The 24523-nt window shown below is 40.6% G+C and overlaps 1 protein-coding gene across 1 annotated transcript in view; it reads right to left on the bottom strand.

Annotated features, from left to right (window-relative positions):
• DENND3 (DENN domain containing 3) overlaps positions 1-24116 on the bottom strand; it is a 29876-nt gene extending 5760 nt beyond the window's left edge. Inside the window, exons 1-17 of the mRNA XM_084306707.1 lie at positions 24062-24116; positions 23187-23302; positions 22554-22693; positions 15452-15563; positions 14476-14595; positions 13016-13234; positions 12322-12443; positions 11673-11828; positions 9430-9526; positions 6722-6825; positions 6211-6392; positions 5323-5844; positions 4043-4305; positions 3517-3687; positions 2503-2632; positions 1947-2054; positions 490-629 (exon numbers count right to left, since the gene is read on the bottom strand). Coding sequence (XP_084162833.1) covers positions 490-629; positions 1947-2054; positions 2503-2632; positions 3517-3687; positions 4043-4305; positions 5323-5844; positions 6211-6392; positions 6722-6825; positions 9430-9526; positions 11673-11828; positions 12322-12443; positions 13016-13234; positions 14476-14595; positions 15452-15563; positions 22554-22693; positions 23187-23192 — 2592 coding nt within the window. The 5' untranslated portion in view covers positions 23193-23302; positions 24062-24116. The remainder of the gene's footprint in view (positions 1-489; positions 630-1946; positions 2055-2502; positions 2633-3516; positions 3688-4042; positions 4306-5322; positions 5845-6210; positions 6393-6721; positions 6826-9429; positions 9527-11672; positions 11829-12321; positions 12444-13015; positions 13235-14475; positions 14596-15451; positions 15564-22553; positions 22694-23186; positions 23303-24061) is intronic.
• Between the last annotated feature and the right edge of the window lie 407 nt (positions 24117-24523).

Raw genomic sequence — 24523 nt, 5'->3', positions numbered from 1 at the left:
CTTGTTTCAAGCCAAGCATCTCTCTTTAATCTGTTGTTAGAGTCATCTTCTTTTCGACTGCTCTCTCTCTTACAAAATCATCCACTGGTTTCCTTGCACCAGTTTCCAGTTCTTCATCACAGATGACTTTCCGTGTACTCTTCAGGTTCTCCTCAGCTTCTCTTTATGTAGACTCTCTCCACTCAAGCTGTTTCAAAGCAACCTCCCTGCCCCAAGCGCCCACGCCACTAGCCCAGCACACCAGACCAGCACTCAACCCATCGCTTCCTACCAGTTGAGTTATTTCAGCATAAATCCATTTCCTCTCCTCTCCCTTTTCCTTAAAAGCTTTCATTTCTCCAAGCTGACCGTGGCACAAACGACCTGAATGTCCTCCAACAACTTTTAATGAGTAACAGCGTGGCCTAGCCCCACGATTCAGGGTCACACAGGTTCTAGCAACAGAAAAACCAAGCTGAAGCAGCAGTCATGGTATGCGTTAAGTCTCACCAGCCTGCAGCGGCCCATTCTGAAGCAGTGCTGTTGGATAGACCAGGTAGATGCATCGAAAACCACCACTTTCCCCTCATTTAAAGCACACCAGAGTTTCGGGTGAGCGCTGTCAGGTCTTTCTGTAGGGTCAAGATGCCCTAAAAATGAATCAGAGAAGAAAATAAACCACTTTTGGAGACACAGGGAAAAAAAAAACAACGTTATTAGGTTAGGCAGAGCAACTTCCTAACAAAATCCACCCATGTTCTGCCACTGAGCACTCCAGTTAATGAATTGGATGACAGCTCATGATGAATTTGTGCTCCTGATCTATCTGTTGCCCAAATATTAGGAATTAAATGCGAACTTGCATCAGAAGACTAGTAAGGTTACGAAGTTAACCCAGAATTAGTTGCTCCACTTCCCACATTCACGCCCGCTGTGAACAGCCTCAGATACACGCCTTTTGTTTTGTTTTTAAATGTATGATCATATACTTTGTGTCTCATACATCACTGCCAGCTGTCCTGCACTGTATAGATTTACTTTTGAATTAGAGCAGGATCTTGCAGCAAAGGAGAGTTATTTCTAGGCTTTCTCCTTCACTTTCTGGCTAAATGCATGTCGTGAGTGAGGCAGAAGTTAGGATCTCTAGGGAGTTCTTAGTGCTTCTGAACCAGAACACCTATGTAAAACATTTAATCCAGAACTTCTCATGTGCAGCACACTCCTCACTTCGTTACGGTTCAGACGTTAAACCTGAGGTGAAAAGCTGAATTTATATTCAAGTCTCATTAAGAAGTGGAATACGACTGCTCTGAAAAATCAGAGCCATGACAACCCAAATTAAGCATTTGAAATGATGAGGCTTTCATCCTTAACTTTTTTTTTTTCCTCCAGCACATTTTGAATCAGTGAGGTACAAATTTGCCAACCATCAAACTTTTGCTCGCAAGGAACACGATAATATGTTCTTCAGGAGTGAACCTAAATCAAGTGCAACAAATTAGACATTGGATCACACAGGATACAGTGAGAACCACAGGAATATGGATCTGTCTGGGATTTCAAGAGGTAGTACACTATTCCCTGCACTGTGGTTCCACAAAACACCCCCATTTGACTATCCTGGAAGATAAAAAGGAGCGGTGAATGATTATTGATCAATAATGGAGCATCTTTCTTCCACCCCGCTCAATAAATGAGGTGGAAGTCTTAATGGGAAATCAGTGCATTAACACATAATTAAAGACTATTATAACACATACACGTAGGGAAGCAAATTACAGCTTTGAAAATATACCTTGGAGTATCTTAATATGCAATATTACTGTTCTTTTTTAATGATTTTCCTGTTTTAGTATTCTATACGCAACCAAAGGCCATCAGAATGTGAACAGAACCATACCAGGTGCTGGGAGATAACCTGCTTCACAGACTAATTAAAGCTAACACAGAGAAATTCATCATCTCACCTGGAGTATAAAGCAAGACATCTATTGCTTGTGGAAACGTCTCACCAGCTGAGGGGTTGATCTTGTGCTTTAACGTCTCTGAGGTTGTTTTGGGGACCATCATGGGCACTGAAAAAGAGATGTAAAAGGTTACAAAGCGCATGCTTAAAGCCTGAAATAGATCTGTAATTTTTCTGAAAGAATAATTCTGCATCACTTATTAAAATTATTATTTTTCATTTTTCTTTCCCTCTAACTTTGGCTGACCATGAAAGCCCAAACAGTATTTGTATGAATTCTGGTAAGAGAATCACGCATACAACACCCAAGCAATAAGGAAGTGAAACAAAAATCCAGCAGCCTATATATGGACATAGACATGCCAACTATGTTGTGCACAGGAGCAAAATAAATAAATAAAGTTACTATTTAATAAACTATAGCTATAAAGTGCAATTAGACTATCGTCATCTTATATTTCTGCAGATAATTAGCTTGAAAAACATAATGTAAATAGAAGAAGCTGAGGCAGATGGTGAACCAAGAGCAGGTTTCGTGGTATTGCTGTGTGACTGACCTTCGTTTTTCATCCTGTCAAAATAGGACAGCTTAGAGGCTGCGTAGATGCTTTTGGAGGACTGCAGTGCACCAACCACAGCATCCATCAGGAGAACGTTTGTCAGCGCCTGCTGAATGTACTGCGGATCCTAAAGACAAAAGTCTTGTTGTAGTTTGTTATTTTCACAAGTTATTTTTCACAAGGTTGTGTCCCTGGAGCACAGCCCATGCTAAGTGCAGTCAGACCCCATTTCAAACCCCACTCCTGCGTCCCATTTCACCCCCAAGCAAGGGTATGGAACAGGGAAAGAAGAGCTACTTTTAACTCATTGCACTGAAAGAAGTATTCTAGATCTGGAAGTTCAGACTCAGGATGTGCAAACGAAACCACGTGAATTGCACTGATGGAAACCACGCAGCATGGACAGGATAGAGACCAATTTTCAGCCTGGACCTCTCTGCACAGAAGTGCATTACTCTTGATCTCAGCTAAAATGATCCAAAACCTTCCTGGAGAAACATCAAGACACATTTTCACTATTAAACTCATCACTGCTGGAGGATTTGGTGTTTTAGATGGAAACCATGGTTGTGTGATCCTTTTTCTCAAGGTTTCCGTGGCAGAAGAAAGCATCTTGCTCTGTTCATTCGAAGGGATCTACAACCACCAAGATTCCCACGTGGCAAAAATCTTTTTGTATATTATGCTTTTTAAGGGAAGCAACTTGTGCGAAGCTTTCTTTTGGGATCGATACTCTCATGCTGTAAGTTTAAACTATAGAATTATTTCCCATAACTGGTGAATAAACAAAAAGGTCCAGGCTAATGGATTAGAAAAAAGTAATTTTTAAATGTAACTTCACATTTTTTTGGTAGTATTCTGGATGTACCATATTTAGAAGAAACATCAGAAGCAACAGCTTGTTACTTAGCTATCATGTGCTGAAACCTAGAAATTCCAAGATTGATACCTGAATAATTCAGAACAGAGAAAGCACACCCCTTATCCAGTTAGATATGCCCAAATATATACCTTGTGATCGTCTGCCATTTTCTTCCCAGCCCACATTTCTTTCACTATCAGGTGCCAGAGATCACACTCTGTTTTAAGGTTAGCTTCGAAGACTTCTTTTTTGGATCTTGTTGCAATCCTCAGAGTAGGTATTTTCAAAAGAAGGAAAGCTACAGTTGTGACCTTCACATCCTGGGAAGAAAGAAAGCAAGGAAGATGTACCGTGCAGGCACGGGTGAGGTGCAGACCCACGAGTAAAAACACTCGTGTTTTTACACACCTCCACCTCTATATCCCACTGTGCTTTGCATCTTTCTGTAAATCTAGAGGTTACGGGCTCCAGATTTTTGTACCATGCCATCTGAGCACCCAGCACACCTCAACCCTGCAATTCTTGGCCTGAAGATCCAGAATTTTATCCAATCACTGATATCAGAGGTGTTTCCTACAATCCTCACTGAAACAGTCAGGTTGAGGAAAATCTCTTTGCAAAATGGAACAAGATTCGTGATCCAGGATCATGCAAGAGAAATTCCTCGATGCTCACCTCTATGTCCCTGAAAGCAGCAATATGGATATAGCCAGGACGTCCTCCTTCGGTCAAAAGGAACAAGCGTTTTTGGGTCAGTGCTATTTTTCCTACACCATAGTTAGTTTTAACTGAGCAAGACAACTTGTAGACACATTCATTTTTATCTAGATGCTCTATTACTGCTGGTGGCAGATTCACTTCTTGAGCTTCTGCTTCGGTTTCTTTCCAGTAGTTGTAGAAGTCTCTGAATGTTTCAGGATCGATTTGTTTCTGATGCCCTAAAAAAAAGCAGAATGCTGGTTACTGTGAGAAACTATTATACAGATTTAAACAGAAAGATGGCTTTAAAGGATAGCTTTAAACTTTCAATTTGTGCTTCTAACAGCATAATGGGTAAACAGAGTACAAAAAATATCAAAAAAAAAAAAAAAAGTTGGCCTGGAAAAGAGTTTGGAGACAAAAACTTTCTTGAGAAGGATTTCTAGAGAAGGAAAATGCAAACACTGCACCATTATTTCTTTTCTTTAAATTCTTATCAGAAAAATCCAGCCAGACAATGGGAAAGGATTTGTAATCCCCTACTGAACTGAGTATTTTTCATTATTACATTCCAGTTCCTTATCCTATACTGTGTGACTATGCTACATACTTAACCTGGAATAAAAGTTAGACTTCCAGCAATTAAATACTTCAGCAACAGTTATTCCAAATACATAATTATTCTAAGAATTCAAGTGGGTCTGAAAGCAGAGTCAAACAAATTCTTGAGAAGTGTATTCTACCTTTGGCCTCAGAAAGTCTTGCTATTTTGACTAACATTTAATCCTTCGTGGCACAAAATGTAACAGTTACTGCAGTGACTAGGTGCAGAAAGAACCAAACAGTGTTTTAGAAAAGCACTCTCAAACTGTTTTTAGAAATCTGTCACAAGACTCAGATCTCTTTGAGGAGATAAGAAAGTTCTCTCAAACATTGAAGTAACCTCTCCTTTTGCTACGATGACCATCCAAGAGGAATTTAATTTGTAGCTACTTGAATTCTGGAATTTGCTAGGTGCTTTTAACAGTCTGCCACCTTACCAGGCTACCTGGTGATTTTTAAGAGTTATTTTCCATTGGCAATTAAGACAACACTTTTCTCATCTAAGCCAAAGCAGAACTGCACACCACAGATCACAAAACAAGTAAAACTACCTCATCTACACAATCTGGAAAACTGTAAGCTGTGTGCACATAAGCAGATTCCTTGTCTTTATGTCAATGTAGATAATCCATAAAAATACATTTTCTACCCACCTACTGTTAAGGCATCAAACAACCGATGTATAGTGTCTTTGTCTCTGACAATCCCAGACTCCTGGATTCGCTTCACAAAATCATCCAGTTGCATGTGTGTTTTTGGCAACGCAAAGTTTTTTACGTGGTCATCTATTTTTGTAACTTCCCTTTGTTTTTCCATCACTCGACTTATCAGCTTCTTCAGCTCAGGCTTGCGGTCTGCTTGAAAACGCTCAGAAGGAGGCATAGTTTCCACGATCTTTCTTACAAGATCAGTAGGAAAAATTCTTAAGTCTGTTTTATCTAGGTTCTGAAAGTCAGAAAGTGCATTTAGTAGCTTCCCTTGCATCAAGCTAATAAGTCCCCGGAGGTAGAAGTACCTTGCCAGCAATGCTGACTTGTCAGGTGGTAAGGTATTTATAGCTTTGCTGAGATGGTTGAAGAACTCTGTATAGTAGGAGTGAACACACTGGTACATCAGAGGAAAGTGAATTTCTGGGATTTTGAATGTGCTGACTGATTTGGAGGGCATCTTCAGAGCTAAAAACAAAAAAGAAGGTACACTGATTAGCGTAAGCAGAGAGTAAAAGTGTGAGTGTCTTCACAACCAGCAGTACTATAAATAATGCAAAGAAATTCCAGTTGTGCTAAGGACACAGATGCACTGTATGCACATCCTCCTTATTATCAGAGTATTCCCTATTCTGATAACGTCAGTAATAGGAAATATATTTTAATTTGTGTATTCATATATATAATATGATACATATATATACAAGCACAGGCTCAAAGTGACCCAGCTCACCATTTCTTTCTAGCATCTGACCCTGTTTCTGTGGAAATCATTGAATGATGTCACCAATAAAAACGACAGAAAAGCACTTGTTTGACACCTTCTTCCCTTACCAATGTCTGTTCCTACTCTTCGAAATGAGGAATTTCTAGGGGGTACTTCTGGCAGCTTGATATCTTGCAGATCAGGCATACTGATCACCATACGCCTATTCATCGTGGACTGTGAATTCATTTGTTTAGAAGCCATTTTCTCCGTAGCCATTCTTCTTGGGATACGAAACATCAAGTTTAATCTGAGAGAAATAATTTTAATAGATATACAATTAATTTTACAACTCTGTATACATACACACTAAACGACTACTTGATAATGTTGTTGCTGTTTTACAATATTAAGTTTTACAGTATTAAGTTACCATCATTCTATTAATTTACAATTCCAACAGCTGTGACTGGACACATTTATATCATTCTTTCACAGCAAGCTTAATAAAATGGCCTATCAGTTAGTCACAATCTTATTCATGGATAACCTGATCTCACACCAATAGAGACAAAAGGACTTTTATCGCTGACACCAAGATGAGATTCAAAAACACAGTAAGAAATGAGAAAGCATCACCTGTCTTCTTCAGACTGGGTACTCAGCTCAAGTCGAGCAAAAGCATCCATCTTTCTGTTCAAACGGGCTTTAAGAAAAGAGTGAAACATGTAGGTCTCCAAAACCTGTGAGAGATAAACTGATTAACTCTTGATCATTTACAAATTAGCAGCATCTTTTGCTTATTTTTATTAGCTTTGCTTATACAAAGCTAAGAACGTTGATGTTAGCAGTCACAAAACCAAAAATATTTCAACACAAACTTCAACACCAGAAGAACCAACTCAGCTTTCATGCACCTTCCGTACTTGCTTAGTGGCAAACCACAATCTCAGACCAACCTCGAAAAGAGGGAAAGAAAAATAAAAAAGAGAAATACTGAGCATAACAGAGGGTTTTAGCTACTGAAGTGTAACAGCATTATTTTCTGCCTGTAACAAAGTGATGCAGATATTGTCTATGGTTTGGAACACAAAGTTTCTGGCACTCTAATGTTACATAAAACTACAAAGCTACCAGTCTCACCGTTCCAAATTAAAACAAGATGAAACCAGGATTTGAGGCAGCATAACATGTATAACTCTATAAATGTTAGTACTAACACAGAGCACTGAAGTATTGTTTGAAGTTAAACCATTCAGAAAACTGATCGTTCAGAAAAATCCAATGCAAACTTCATCAGGAGAGTGTCATAACCAGGAATTATAACCATTCTTGTTATAACCAGGAATCCTGTCTTTATGCTTATGCAACTTTTAGCCATTAGAAACGGACTGACACTAACAAAAAGACAGTTGTATCTTTGACTGTAAATACAAAAATTGTTTAATTAATGCTTTATCACAGAGGCTTGGCTAAAGTATGCTTTTTAGTCTTGTAGTTACCGGGGTGGGAGTTTATTGATCAGATAAACATAAGTAATTTTGATTTATGAATCAGATTCGTAAGTAATTCTGGTACTCTGAACTTAATGGAAACATTTTCACAACAAATAGCCTGTTTGTACTCAGGATGCCTCTTAGCTACCTATTTGCAATGCATCCTGTAAAATGGCATCTACAGAAGCACCAAGATTTCTGCTTTCAGGTATTCTCCAGTAGATGGCGTATTTTATTTCCAGTTGTATATACAGGCGCTGACAAGCTGCAGGAACTGAGTCCTTCCTAATGGTTTTTAAAGATAATTAATCAAGATAACTCCAGATATCACTAGATACCATTAACACTATCGATAACACTAGATAACACTAGTGATTAGTCCATATTTTTCTAACTTGCAAGATTTACTTGAAAGCAAACGTACCACTGTGGTATTTTAGTATTTAAATGAGTCATCTGTTCAAAGGTCTTCTTAAATATGGATGTGCTTTAAATTTCAACTCATGAAATTGCCACTCCTTCATTTATAGCATTAGAAACTGCCATTGAGAACATTTCAATTATTTCTATTCGTTTGAAATCTGAGTCAGAACATTTCTCCTAAGTTTTTGGCCAGCTGACACATTGACAGGTTCTTTATATTTTTTCCGTATTTAGTTTGGTAAATGGCTAGACACAAACCCTTAAATACGCTAAGTCTATTTCTCAGACACGTGACGGTTTAGTTTAATTACCTGAAGGTAAATATTAATTTAATTAGGTGCAAACAGTTTGATGAAAAATTAACTGCAAGGATAAAAATCTCAAACTTTGAGCTTCTGGGCAAAGCGCCTGAACACTTCAAGAAGCTCTGGTGTAATTTGTCTATTCTTAGTTTCTCCTTTTCTCCCTGCTCCTTTCCTTCTTCCATTTTCACTTCCTTTCTCCTCACTTCCCCTCCTCACCCAAAGGGTCTCCAGCCTTTGATGATCAGTGACAGCCTGACACCAAAGAGAACAGCACCAAATCCTACAGCCTTGTGACCAAGATGCTCTCTTTTTAATGAGGAAATCACACCCACCCTATTTCTTTAGGATATACACAGTCATTACATTAAAAGCATCCTCATGCACTGGTGTTCCAAAGGAAAATGCCTGCAACCTCACAGAAGGAACAAAAGGAACTCAGGGCTTGTACAGGAAAACTCCACATGCCTATAGGGCTTTAAAATAAGGTATATTCCAATAAGCTGAGTTAGTAGGAGTGCTAGGAAAAATTAAGTGGGAATTTTAGGGTTTCCTTTAGCCCAAGCAGCTGTAGTTCTACCTACTGAGCCCAACAAGAGACAAATCCTGTGGCTGGTGTGAGCAGCACACTCTCACTGTGACACGCTGTAGGAAACGGGCTTGGGGCTTGCAGCCAAGCAGGCATCAGTAGCTCCATGCCCCGCTGCCCACGCTGCAGATAAGGCAGGTGCTTCAACTCGTGCCATTCAGGCTCTTCTGCCGTGCTCACAGGCTTGCTCAAAACCCGTGTCCACGCGTGGGCTTTGGTCCAAACAGTCTGGACAGGTGCCTGCGCTTAAAATGCAGTTTAGATGTAGCTCTACTGACCATCTGCCATAGGTTTATCGCACCCCTGGGGAATTACGTTTTATTTGCTCTGAAATTACGTAGTGTCTTGCTCTCCAAAATGCTGCCTGCTATTTAATCTGTTTACAGTAAATAAAACAAATCTCATAAAGCGTTCTGTGAAAGCTGGTGAGTCAGGAACACTACACAGCCCAAACTGTGACCATGCCATTAATTTTTGGCATTAATCCTAAAGTAGGGATTAATAGCAGAATCACAACATATTTAACACTGAATTTACCTTTCTGTAAAACGGCTGGTCTCCCACTGCCCTTGTTTTCAGAAATTCTTCACTGTTAAACACTCTGTGTTCATAATTTAGATGGTCTTTTACTTCCCTGGAGATAAAATAAACACAAAGATAAATATGCTTGGGGATTTGTAAGTAAGTTGCCCTTTTGCAGCAGCAACCCACTGATACTACCAGAAACATGCCGCAGTATCAGAAGGAAAATTCAGTTTTACTGAACAAGCCTGAGCTACCGAATCACAGAAAAAAAATACAGACTCTTGTAAGAAGCAAAACAAGCTACCTGCTGTCACTGCCATTTCCAACCAGCAAGGTCACTTACAGTCCATGGGTTTAATTTCAGTAACCCCTGGAGGAGAATCTGTAAATTTACATGTAAGTCATGACTTAGGCTCCAACCCTGAAATTGTGTCTATATGCAGGGTCCCATACAACCCACTGGAGGCACTATGAAGGCACCTCTCCACGTGGGCAACGTGAAATCTGTGATCTGGCTTCATATTGTCCCACTGCATCACGTCTGTAACATGCACATGAGGCACTGAAAATGTTTTGCTGTGCTCTCAAACTCTGCTCCTAAAGCCAGCACTAAGTGACAACTTGTGTTGTGTCTGAAGAGAAAGAGTTCTTTCAATAAGAGAGAAAGTGAGATGCAAAATCAATGCAATTTTTAGCATATGCATGGTCACAGCAGGCAACAGAGGCTCTGTGCTATCTCTGAAAAACCAGACATCAGTTCTAACTTCTGTGTCCTAAAAACAAGAGAGAACAAGCTGTCTCAGGAGCAGCATGTGTGAGTTTTTCAGGAAAAAAAACAAAAGCTGTTCACCGAACTCAAGCCCACGGTTAAATTATTTAAGCTAGATACATGCAAGTGGCTAAAACCAGGGCTTCTAATAAAAGGTTAGGATAATAAAATTCTATCTTATTTCATCTATTCATGCTGGATATTAAGAAATAAAAAAAAAAAAACTCGTAAATGAAGAAAATAACTTGGTGAGCTAAAATCCAATGTAAGCACAACTGGGGAATCTTATATCCATGCAGAGACCTGACAAAAGGCCACTACATTGCTCATCTTTCATGCATGTGTTCAGAAAAATGGTAGTTAGTACAAGTATATAGTTCTATATTATTTATCATGGCTTGCTTTGAACATGGAACCTCATGCACACAGAAATACTACAGTGCTTCACTGGAGAGAGCAGCAAGTGGCAGCACAATTGCATCAGAGATTTACTTTCCTTCATTCCTGGACGGTGGTAGATAGAGCATTAGAAGATAGAAGAAACAATGCTGAAAAATAAAAAAAAAGAACAGAGGAAGTTTGAAGGCAAGGAGAAAGAAAGCAAGAAAAGAATCAAAAGAATCAAACAATCAAAAGGTTATTATCATCTCTTAAATACCAAAGCATCTGTTCATTTTTTTTTTTTTTTTTGTATACAGGCATTTAGTGAGTTAGAGAGTTCAAGCTGTTCAGGCAGGAAAAGGCATTTCTTGTTCATCTTTATCTGGAACATATTGCTGCCAAACACTGCAATCCACCAAATTCCACAGTGGCAGCACATCAGGCTTTAAATGGATTTTGTTTTCCAGATCCAGCTGTGCTCTCTGGAGTCTGTTGATTCGTCCACATCCAGGAGCTACTGTCCTTGCAGAGGGCCCAGCCACTTGCGTGACTGTTCTCTACAGTGACCCAACAAAAGCAAGCAGTTAACACAGCCCTGGCACTTGGGCTATATAAATTAACCCAGCACCTCCGGACTGGAAGTGTTAGGAGCAGGTAGGTGAGCAGCTGACCCACAGGGAGCTCCATCCCCAACAAGAGGGGGGTGGTAAATGGCTGGGGATTTTCCCCTCTTCTTCTAGAGAAAAGGGCTGCACTTCTCTTCCTGGAATCCTCTCAAAAGAGACACGCAAGTCCACAATTAGAACAGCTTTACCTAAGATGTCCTAAAAACGTATATCACCAAATCACTGGGGTTGAAAAGGACCTCTAGAGGTCATCTGGTCCAACCCCTGCTCTAGCAGGGCCACCTACAGCAGGTACTAGATGTATCTGAATACATTAATGATGGATATTCCAGCAGGTTGGCAGGACCTCTTTCTCATTCCCTCACAAAACCTACAAGATTTATGGAATGTCTATGAAACAGGATAAAATAAGAATATTTTCAGTGACATCTTAACCAGTGCCATACGCTCTTACGATAAAGAATTCTATACCCGCTCACCTGAATATATTAACAATTAACTGCAAAGTCATTTGCTGAACTTCTGTATTCAGCTTCTGCTGCCAAGCCCTTCTGCGCATTTGGAGTTCACCAAGATCTGTGCTGGCACGGAGATGGCACAGCTCTAGGTCATAATGCAGCTGAAGACCCTCCACTCTACACGGAAAAGAAAAATAAATGTCAAGTTACATCCTAACACCAATGTTTTCTTCTTATCTATTAAAGAAAAAGTCATTTAGCTCTCACAAATGTTTTTTTGTTGTTGTTGTTTTTGTTTTTGTTTTTTTTACCAAGTGCAAGACTGATTTACAAACACTGACAAGCGAACAAGATTCCTGGAAGTCCTATTAGCGCACGTACATCACAGTGCACTCAGTTTTCTGTATAAAGAACAGTAAAGTTCAAAGAATAATATCTGAAATCAAAAATAAACAGTTGTTCTAGGTGTTGCAGCATAACATGGCTATGATTACAACCGCTTAAAAGTTAATTGTATATTAATTAATTGAAAACTTCAATTTTCCTTCATCAAATGGCATTTTATATGAAAAATATGAATTAATAATAAATAACACACAATAAAAACATTAAAAAGAGAGCCCGACATGATTTATGCACTATGATAAACACAGTTTCAGTATCTTTTTACCTCTTTATGAAAGTTTCTGCGGCTTGTGCCGGAACATCTGGAATTTCAGGTTCCTCTTCATCCATTTTTGAACGTGCAATATTCCCATTATCAATATTAATTAGAATTAAATCTTCAGTTTCCTTTTTAACAGAAGAAAACAGAAAGACTGACAATGTATTTCTCTTTCTCCTTAATACACAAGAGTACTACCACCTACTAAAAGAGTGTTTCAAAAATAAGGACAAAAATAAACCTTCAGAATAACTGAGAAATTACATTCTTTATATTGCTGTTTTTCTTCTAATTAATTAAGTAGTTCCATGATAGAGAACAGCAGCTCCATTAGAGTATTTTCAAGTGCATGCTGACCTCTTAACCCAGCTGCCTGGAAAAGGAATTCAGCCCACACAACTCTTCAAGCAAAGATCTGAAGGGAAACTACTCATACACAAACAACATGTAGATGGAAATTTTCCCAGATGAAAAAGAAACTCCCAGAAGCCATGAGAAAAAGCCATGAGAAAAGAAAATAAGGGTAAAGGATATAACAAGCAGCTTATCCCAATAAGCCAATGGTCACACTAACATGGCTCTATTACTTTCAGTTTCTTCACTTCTCACACACCTAAATAACAAAACCAGGTTTCTAGGTGAATCTGAAAGAAGGGAGAAAACACACACATGGAACTGAACAGCAAGAATGGGAACATACCGTGCTAACTTCTTCAAAGTGATCGATATGACACCCCATCAGAAAAGATGTTGGGGCCATTACGAAATCCAGCATGTGACGAGACAGAATAGGCACAAAAGTGTGCTGCCACTGAAGAGGATGAAGGTACAACATAAAGCACTCAGCCACGAGCGTCAGCAAGGCCCAGTCAGAAGAGAAGAAAACAATTCTCTGCTCAGTCAAAATGCAGGTCAAGATCTGAAAACAACAAAGCGTTTACAAGGAGTTACATCTAGAACATACAGCATATACACAAATATTCCATCTGCTTGCAAAACAGTCTCACAAGTTCTGTTTTCTAAGAGATAACTTACGTACTATTAAAATTGAAATAACATCCATTTATGGGCTCTTAGAAAACTAAGAGAAGAAAACAGAGAAGGAGAGTAAATTTAATTATGGAAGTCAAGAGGCGTTTTGCCACCAATGTCAAAGAGGCTAGGATTTAGCTGAAATCACTGAAGAAGTTAATTCACCCTTTCCCTCTGATAGAGAGGGACTTAATGGCATCTCAGCACCAAACTCAGATGCCTTGAGTTAAGTGGGATGACTCGAAGCCAAGCCATGGCACATACTGGTTATCTCAAAAAGGCGAGAACGCAAACTCCAAGCTCCAGATGCACCAGTTGCAGAGGACCATTATGGAGGATTTTTGATAGCTCCATTCATAAAATGCAGAAGTGGGTGGAAAAATGGGCACATCAAAAAATTAAAAAAAAAAAAAAAAAAAAAAAAAAAAAAAAAAAAGCCAGTACCACCTCCCTTCTCAGGACTGAGGACGTTTACAAACATGGATAGAAGTCTCCAACCTGAGCTTTTTAGAGGAAGTGACACCAGTACTGCTAAAGATCTTGGACAACCTAATTGAACTTTGAAGTCAGATCTTACATTTAAGCAGAGTCAGACCAAGTAACCTACAAAGACACTCCAAATCAAAATTACTGGACAATTCTATGAAACCCTGAAAAAAACTCTTTGCAAATAGCTTCTTGTATTTTCTTGTCTTTCTGTACCATTTACATTCTCTTTACAGGAATGCCAACTGTCACTAATCCATCCCACAGGTCCTTTTTTTTTTAAACACATGAGAAGCATTCTTATGAACCTTCTGAAAATGCATTTTATGAGAAATCAAAATAAAATCTGTCAGCTTGGGCATTTATATTTTAAAATGTGTGCTTAAGAAATTTAGCACCTGTTGCTAAACTGTAGAAGAAATAAATCCAATATGCCTTAATCTGGTCTTTAAGTAAGGAAATATCTTAATAAGTACGGTTTATTATGTTATATTTTTAATATGCAGAACTAAGGCTATTCTGAATTCCTGGGTTTACGATGCTTTTCAGTAACTAAAACATCTTGTTTTGTTTCTTTGTTTTAAATACAAATTACCAGTACTATCAATCCCACATACAATTTAAAGTGTTGATGAGCTTTACCTGAAGCACCTGCTTTGGCTTGAAACACAGCAACGGAAGGTGAAGATCCAAGTCAATAACTGGACTGTCCGGGTCCTCCCGTGAAGGAATTATTATTTGAAGTGGTTTCATATTAAATACCTGTTACAACAGATGTTTTTTTGTTTATTTCTTAATGAAAGTGTTCCCACACCGCATTTAGCCCAGAATTTTAGGTCCAGCTACAAAGCATCAAGATGAACTAGCAGCAAAAAGACAGGTATTTGAGCACTGGAATAGAAACAGAGGGAAATAGCAAAAGATAAAATCTCTAGTTTGAAAGACTGACAAGGACTTTGTTTCCTTTCATTATCATAGGCTACTTGGCCAATAAAACTTTAAAATAAAATACTTTTAAGACTTCTAAAACCTTCTTTGTTATAAATATATTATAATGTAATTTATATCTGTAGGTACAACTGGAAAACTCAAAGTCTTGATAAAATTCATTTAGGAAACAGAAAAATTATGAATGTTATGTGAAGAAGACAAAACAAGCCAAACCAAATGGATTATTTCAGTGTTTCAAATATTCCACTTCAAATATCAGGGGTACAAATGCTGGATTATCTCGGCACTCGGTAGTTGGTTTAGCCAATCACTCAATGTTCCACCTATGCTCTTTTTTCCCTCTTCTCCAAACCCCTTATCCAAGGTTCAAGGAAATCAGATAAGGAGAAGCACATGGCTGAAGCACTGCTTCCCTGGAAGCCATTTCAGGTAGATGAAAGATAACAAGGTGCCCAAAATCAGATACAAGACAGGGAACTCCCACACTTTGGTCAAGTGACACAGTTGAGAGGGAAATTTTGTTTCCCTTTTGACATCAGTTATGTATCAGCAGGCAAAATCTCTGATCTGACAGGGAAGACATTTCTCTAATTTATACGAAGCAACATCCTAGAGCTTTATAGTGTGTAATACGAAGATAATTAGGAAATTCAGCATCAGTAATTACCAAGTGCAGTGGTCCTGGTGGCGGGCTGGGTATTAAAAATAATTTTGCTGCAAATTCTTTTATGTGATCATCGACATCTAAATCCTTGAAAGGTCGCAGTTGCACCAGTAAGCTGAAATTAAATTATAGAGAAAAAATTATAAATAATAACATATAAACATGAAGAAAGCTTTTCTGATGACAACCTAGAATTAAGAGGTATTACTAGGAGCAATGAAGCTATTATACCAGATAATTTGTTTCTAATTTATTGGATACTTTAACGGCTCCATTTAATTTTAATGATGCTGCTGCATCAGAAGCAGACCAGTGTTTTGTTTTGGTTGGTTGTTTTATTTTACTTCCTTGCATAAAATAATGCTCCATATGTATCAGAGGATGCAGCTGGCACACTTCATCTAATGATGGCCAAAGAAATCTAGAGGTGAGATGCAGCTTGAGGAAGGAGCATACTCAGATTGCTTCAAGAACAACACAGTGCCATTATGTCCATCCCATCCCAAGCATCAAAGATCAGCTCTAAGATGGAAAACACTATCAAAAAAAGAGAAACTGTGTATTAAAAAAAGACTAAACAGCAGAGGAACCTGAAGCAAGAGCCATACATAATGTAAGGCCTAACCCTGTATGAACACCGCTGTTTGTTATCGTTCTTACCCCCGTAAGGACAAATGCAAAGTGCAAACTTGTCCAATATTGCTACTCTGGATCTGCATTACCTCAGCTGTTTCAAGGCCACGCAGATCATGCGGTTTGCATTATATGCCAGCTCAACTCACGTGCATTTAAACATACACGATATTAACACAGCAAACCAGGAAGTCTGACAGCATTCCTGAAACGTAACAATTCAGAAGCTACAAATCTGGAATTTAAGCCTAATCTGTATGTGCAGAAATGAGGAACTTCGTATGGTTAATATTCTCCTTTGCAGTTTTATTCTGCTTTGTATGTTCTTTGGACTCTTGCAGGAAACTTGTAGTTGGGAAAAGAAGCAGTCTACAAAGCAACTGAGTAGCTTGAGAGATATATCAGAAGTCAGGTTTCCACATTTGTGTACAGAACGTAGACTCCTGAATAAAGACATTCTGTTCTGTGTCACCAAGCTTTATAGCACGTTAGCAATAAGGAAGACATTTAGATTTACTAAATTCACCTTTGGAAGCTGCCTTGGGCTGAGTACTAGGCTGCAACATGCATCCTGCAGAGTCCATCAGCTACCAGGGGGTGTGGAGGTGGCAGGGGGACAGGAATTTAGAAATTCTCAAAGCAATGTACTTTAAACATGCTGCCACACTCAGACCATATCTAAGGTACTACCAACAGCAGAGGCAGACCCAAGAGGTTTTTGTTTGTTGCTTTATTATTCGAGATTATAAAGCATGTGGCAACACATCCAGTAAGTGTTACAACAGAAACCACCTGACCCTGATGCTGTAAAGGAGCAGATGTACAAAAGGGGCTGTGAGAGCCTCCTGATCAGCAAGCTACGCCCATCAGTGTAACAGCAGCTGACAGATCCGCACTGCAAAAGCCTGCTGAAATAAAGGAGGTAATCTCTGAGACATTAGAGAGGGAGCTAATGAGTTTAAGCACCTTCCATTACCTCTGCTAACTGCCCTCAAACAGATTTTTCAGAAAGCAAGACCACGGGAGAGTAGGTGCTTTGTACTGCCTCGGTGCTGCAAGCTATTTGCACTTTTCCCAAGGCAGCTGAAGAAACTCTTACACAGGTTGGAAGATTTCTTGTTTGAACGAAGCCTGTTCATCCATCCAAGATGAGAGCTCATCCAGAGGGAGATCAGTGCCAGGGATATTTCACTTTGTGAACGAAAGATCATCATCACTACGATGAAGGTTTGGAAGTTCACCTTGCACTTCAAAGCACATACATGGATCTAACTTTGGATGTTCCATTCTCATCTTTAGTTTGAGCTGGTTTCCAGTTATTTTTACTGTACTTTGGTGTTTGATAAAGATTAGGAGCCCAAGTTTTATCTGGAAATGCTTATGACGACAAAATACCTCTGAGGAATCTTCTAAATGAAAACAAACAACCACCCTACCTATGCACGATCCTCTGCACTGCAGGGCCTGCAAACAACGAGCTCTGCAGTACAGAGTTTTTTGTTTTTATATTTCCCCAGGAATCTCTTGCTGGGACAGGATTCTAAGTGGAAACAGAACCTACTTCAGCATCAGCCCTTTATTAGCAATAACAAAGAGGATTTTTCCCATGAGTAATTACAGGAAAGAGCTACACACCAGAAATAGGTGGTTTAAGGTCCACCAGCAAGTTTTTTCAAATCCCCAGGCTGGCAGAACGATAAATCAGCCAAAGCACCCAGAAGAGTGGTAGATGAACATAACTGCCTTTCTGCTTTACAGGCAAACAGCGACAGAATTTTGTAACGTTACAAAAAGCTGAAACAACCCCAGCTGCACAGGGGTTGCTCCAAACAGATCACTGAGGTCTTGTTTGCTATAATTGCTTGTATTCCTTTCAGAACAGCCATGCATCCCTGCAGCGAACTGTTTGATGCCCTATGAGGAAAAATAAATAAGTCTGTAACACAATCAAAACCAAAAAAATGTTACCTCTCCACTTCTTCCTCTCAACTCCACCCTGGCACAGTATGCTACCTTTTTATAAAAACAACAAAACACCCCTAAGGGTAGACATTCTGATCTTATCTGTCCAATGGAGTCAAGGAAAGCACATGGTGATCACGAGCTTTGAAACAAATATAAAAATCCCAAAGAATATATCACAGAATCACAGAATTTCTAAGTTGGAAGAGACCTCAAGGTCATCGAGTCCAACCTCCAACCTAACGCTAACAGCCCTCCACTAAACCATATCCCTAAGCTCTACATCTAAACGTCTTTTGAAGACTTCCAGGGATGGTGACTCCACCACTTCCCTGGGCAGCCTGTTCCAATGTCTAACAACCCTTTCAGTGAAGAAGTTCTTCCTAACATCTAACCTAAAACTCCCCTGGCTCAACTTAAGCCCATTCCCCCTCGTCCTGTCACCAGGCACGTGGGAGAACAGGCCAACCCCCACCTCGCTACAGCCTCCCTTGAGGTACCTAAAAAGAGCGATAAGGTCACCCCTGAGCCTCCTCTTCTCCAGGCTGAACAAGCCCAGCTCCCTCAGCCGCTCCTCGTAGGACTTGTTCTCCAGGCCCCTCACCAGCTTCGTCGCCCTTCTCTGCACCCGCTCAAGCACCTCGATGTCCTTCTTGTAGCGAGGGGCCCAAAACTGAACACAGTACTCGAGGTGCGGCCTCACCAGAGCTGAGTACAGGGGGACGATCACCTCCCTAGCCCTGCTGGTCACGCTGTTCCTGATACAAGCCAGGATGCCGTTGGCCTTCTTGGCCACCTGAGCACACTGCTGGCTCATATTCAGCCGACTATCCACCATTACTCCCAGGTCCTTCTCTGCCTGGCAGCTCTCCAACCATTCCTCTCCCAGTCTGTAGCTCTGCTTGGGGTTATTGCGCCCCAGGTGCAGGACCCGGCACTTGGCCTTGTTGAACTTCATGCAGTTGACCTCAGCCCATCGGTGCAGCCTATCCAGATCCTCCTGCAGAGCTTTCCTACCCTCGAGCAGATCGACACACGCACCTAACTTGGTGTCATCTGCGAACTTACTGAGGGTGCACTCGATGCCCTCGTCCAGATCATCGATGAAGATATTAAAGAGGACCGGCCCCAGCACCGAGCCCTGGGGGACGCCACTAGTGACTGGCCTCCAACTGGACTTGGCTCCATTCACCACGACTCTTTGGGCCCGGCTATCCAGCCAGTTTCTAACCCAGCGAAGTGTGCGCCAGTCCAAGCCAAGAGCAGCCAGTTTCTTGAGGAGAATGCTGTGGGAGACGGTGTCAAAAGCCTTGCTGAAGTCAAGGTAGACCACATCCACAGCCTTTCCCTCATCCACCCAGCATGTCACTCTGTCATAGAAGGAGATCAGGTTCGTCAGGCATGACCTGCCTTTCATAAAGCCATGCTGACTGGGCCTGATCGCCTGCTTCCCCTGCAATTGCTGCATGATGACTCTCAGGAGGATCTGCTCCATGAGCTTTCCTGGCACTGAGGTCAAACTGACAGGCCTGTAGTTTCCCGGGTCTGCCCTCCGGCCCTTCTTGTAGATGGGCGTCACGTTTGCTAGCCGAAACATCATCGGTTGAGTTTCCAGTTCAGCAGGAAAAGCCAGCACTGAACAGAGTTTTGCCACTTGCGTTTCCCCTCTCCTTCCAGCTGCACACACACACATGAGGATCTTACAGCCAGATGCAGCAGAGATACAGGAGGAGAGCTGTGCCACTAAATTCCCCCGCTAAATGACCAGGACAACTTGCAGTTCTATTACCCTTGAGAACTGCCATATAATTATTGACATATCTACAAGTCAATTAAAGCTTAGATGGCAGGTTAAAGACGAATTTGAACTGCCCTTAGAAACCAGTGCAGTTTAAAGGAAGAAGCCATCTATAGTTACCTTGGAGGCTAATGCTTTAAGTGAGTGCAAAAAACGTGTTATGGGTGATCAAGGCGGAAATATTTAATTATAATGTTTAAAATACCCAGCCAGAGGCAGAAGGTTGAATTTCTAAAGAGATGACTCTACCTGCTAGTTCCTTTCCACACGTGCAAGGCTCCACCTGCAAGCTGGTTCCTGTCTGCTCTGAACCTAGAAACATTTCTGTAGCCTCTGGAATTTTCCATGGCTTTCCTGAACATTTTCCCACTTCTCCCTTAGCGGACTATTTAAAAATGCTTTCACAAACTGACTGCTTCATCCAGCTCGGAAGTATCTCCCTTAGAGAAGAAATGACTCATGAACATACCATATAAACCTCTGCTGAGCACCATAACTGCAAAACTGAATCTAGACTATTTCCCAGCCTGTGGAGAGCTGAGTTCAGGGAATAAAAAAAAAGCATAAAGCTGGACTGGGTTTACGTGGCAAGTTTTTGCTAGCAGGGAGCTGCAGGGCTGGCTTCTGTCTGAGGGGAGCTGCCGCCCATCCGTGGGGGACCCATGCTGGAGCAGTTTGCTCCTGGGGGATGGACCCCATGGGATGGAGCCGTGTGAGAGCAGTTCCTGAAAAGCTGCTGCCTGTGGACAGCCCACACAGGCTCAGTTTGGGAAGGACCCTACAGGGAGCAGGGGCAGAAAGGGACCTGGAAGGAGAGACAGAGATGAAACGCTATAGACTGACCGCAGCCCCCACTCCCCATTCCCCTGGGCCCCTCAGGGCGTTGAGGGAGAAGAGGGTGGATCGGGAGAAGGTGTTTTTAGTTTGCTTGTGGTTTCTCACTGCTCTAGCTTGTTAGTCATAGGCAATAAATGTCATTCATCTCCCGATGCTGAGTCTGTTCAGGCTGTCACAATAATCGGTGAGTGATCTCCCTGTCCTTATCCCAACCCTTGAGCCCTTCCCATCCTATTTTCTCCCCCTTTCCCTTTGAGAAAGGGGAGTGAGAAAGCATCTGTGGTGGAGCTCAGCTGCCCAGCTGGCTAAAACCACCACAGAAGCATATTATAAAGGCCTGATAGATTGCAAAGCATCACAGCTCAGGTACACAGTTGTAACAGTCACACAAATTAGTATTTATTTGAGGTTTGGGACTATAAAAAGCGAATGAATCACCTCCTGCAGTACCAATGGCTGATGCAACTGACTAAAATGGAAGGACTGGAAAAAGTGATCTGGGCAGGAAAGGAGAAAGTGAAACAAAACATTTCCTTTTTAATTTACTGATCGTCTGGATTTTGCAGTAGCCTGTGAATACCTAGTTTTTACCACATCGATGTCCCTCGTCCACACTTAACCCCTCTATTAATGCTCTGAAAGTGACAGGACAGAGCTAGCATGAAAAACAGCAGTGGGTGTTTTCTCCTTAAGGGCAGCCAAGAGTTACTCGCTTCTGGTATCAAAGGTTTTTGGAGGAAACATCTGAATTACCAGGGAGGAAGGAAGGCACTGCTTTGTTCTTCCAGGGCTCTCTTATCTAAACCGGGGAAAGCCAGCCCCTACAACATCCAAGCCCACAGGGGAAACAACCAAGGTACAGAGTCCAGTTGGGGGGCAGTGATGCACCCACTGCACCCACGAAACACACTGCTGTCTGCTCAGAACACCAACAGCAGGCAGAAAAAGACTGGCAGACTCAAGCTGTGACCTAAAACCCTAGTATTTCTCGGCTTACATATACAAATATCACCTGCTGAGGCAAATCCCTGCAAAAAGATGACACGTTACGTCAAATTTGTCTCTACAAAGCTTGGCTGAAATTTCCTGAAAGGAATCTTCTACCTCTGCAAGCAAAATTAGCCAGGAATGTCCACCATGCAGTGCCAGGCTCCCTCACGCAAGGAGGGTTTAATCCACTTTAGAAAAGCATACAGATTTTAACAGTTTAACAACAAAGCAACATACAAAGGTTATGACCTCAAAAGTTACGAAAGAAGACTGACTTATGTTCATTTCTCTTTTAATTCATCCGTACTGCAGAGTTTGAGTGTTTCTGACACATGAAGTACTCTAACACTACAATTTTCTCTGCTAGTTCTACGACAGCCAGGCAGCCACCATACTCCCTCAATTAACTTGGATTTAGTTAAAATGTCATTAACTGCTTATCCATACACATATTCACGTTCTTATGGCATTTGTGTGCTGCATAATAAAGAGGTCTTTGGCTTTTGAAGTGATTTTCACCAGTGTGCCAGAACTGCACTCATCCTTCTTCCAGTGTAAAGAAAAACAAAACCCAACCAAACAAAAAAAAATACCACAAAGTCTGAGGCATCTGTTTCCTGCAAATTGTTATTCTTCTAGGCATACCAAGAATATCAAAGAATAGAAAGACGTCATCAGATCTAAACATTAATTTTTTTGATATTTAAAATGTGTGTTTTCCTGCTGCCCAGGTAACATTCACTTCACATTTCTTCTCTTCCACTCCCTCCCATCTGATAGCATCTTAACTTAAACCTGTTTTAGCATTCTGCACGTTGTGGGAACTGATGTACGAAAACCTGCGCAGTTATTTCCAGTAAAAACACAGAGGATAGCAAGCCTTACCATGAGAGGCAATCCTTGAGGGCATTGAAATACGGGTATCTGGATATAACGCAAATAGCGAGCGGTACAAAACACTCCGACTTCTTCTCAGTCCGCGCAGATTCCCAGGGGGGCTGCCCGTTTGAGGAAATACAGCCACCCTACAAGGAAACTACAGATTAATGTGTTTATGTTAATCAGGAATTTGTGGCTGGTATTTTCTTGAGAGCTCAAGAGATATGATACCCAATTCCCTCTGCATTTTCAGGGGATTTGGATGCCTATCTCCCTTGAGCTCTTCAGAAAAATTTCAGCCTACACAACTAAACACACATATCAAAAAGAATTTTAGCAGAGAAGATATTTAGAAAGAACAGAGGGCACAGCCTTCACAAAAAACGTGCCCAAGGGACAAGTCTGCTCTTAAATATTCAGTCAAAACTCCTGAAAAACCTGTTATGGATTTTAATCAGAGTACACTAGAATAGCAATGCATTAAATTACAACGGCATTATAAAATATGATTTGTTCTATACTTCTGCTAAGAAAAACTATGTTAACTAATTGCAGAAATTAAACCCGGCATTATTTTCCAAGCATTTTATTTTATATCTTTTAATATGTTTCAATAATGGCATGAGTTAAATAACATACTTGCATAGGCTGGTAGTACTGTGCAACAACACCATATGTTCTGTTACCACAGACATCTGTGAAGACCAGGAAATGAATCTGGTCCTCTTTTGATTCAGAAGTTACATGAAGTCCTCCTGCAATGAAGACAGAAGTTTGTTTTTTTTTTAAGACTATATATATATGTAGTTAAAATATATAATGATATATATATACACACAGTGACAACTGCTTGAAAAGTGATTATTCATACCAAATACTGCACATTTCTACTTAATTTCAGGAGAAATGTGTCATCTGAAGGGATTAAAATGCACATATACAATCCAATCAATCTAAGGTTTCTTACAAAGGTTGCAAGCCACACATTACTGAAGAAGCCAGAAATATTCCACAATTATTTTGCATTTTAAATGGAAAGTACAATAGATGAGTTTTGCTCACTCCCCCCTCAAGGTATCTGTAAGGTGTGCAGTACTAATATGCATGTTAAAATTGCTGCACTTAAGCCTGGAGGAAAGAGTCATTACTAACTTTATTGTATATGTTAAGAATACACTAATTAGGCTATCTTAATAGCAAATGCAAATTCCAAGAGTCATTCAAAAAAAAGGGGGGAAAAAAGAAAAAGTGCACGGGTGCTCATCCATTTAAGCCAAGATTGTGAATCCGTTGTGGACGGGGATTTTCTGCTTCCCTCCCCTGCACCTGCTGCAGCTTCTTGTTCTAACGGGTCTGTCCCACCCAGTTCAGCCCTACTCTCATCACTGACCTGCTGAGAAGTAGACACGGTTTTTGTACTGTGGAATTCACTAAGAGAGTGAAGATGATCGTATTATGGGTCATGAAAAACATATTAAAACAGTTCTCACTTAGAAGTGAGAGCCCTACAGTACCTGGGAAGCACAGCTGTGGCAAACCAATAAGATCAATGTCCTTTGGAACTGTAATGTCCTCGGTGTCGGGCACTTTCTGCTCCCCATTGACACTCTTGATGTTTTCAAACTTGGGTTTCTCCTTCTTCTTTCGGAAAGACCGACGCTTACTTCTGTTCAAATTATTAGTGCTTGTATTAGCCGTGTGAATATCATCTCTGCTGATGAATGGAGGCACAAATACAGAAAGAACTTCCGGATCAAGGGGAGGAAGATTTTTGGTTCTTCTTTGAGTATCCTATAAAAAATAACAATAATGCATTAAGTTGATACTCATCCTGCTAGGTTTTTGAACCATTCTAACCCTGTTTTCTCCCTGCTTCTACAGTTGTGGGTTTAGAATACATTTTTCTCTTCTTAAATAATTCATTTTTCCTTCCAATTTCCCTCTTTAAATAAATCAGTGCAAGGGGAATACTCTGG

Source organism: Netta rufina (assembly GCF_964035555.1).
Source record: "Netta rufina genome assembly, chromosome: 2".
Taxonomy (NCBI): Eukaryota; Metazoa; Chordata; class Aves; order Anseriformes; family Anatidae; genus Netta; species Netta rufina.
This window is presented reverse-complemented; position numbering and strand designations above follow the sequence as displayed.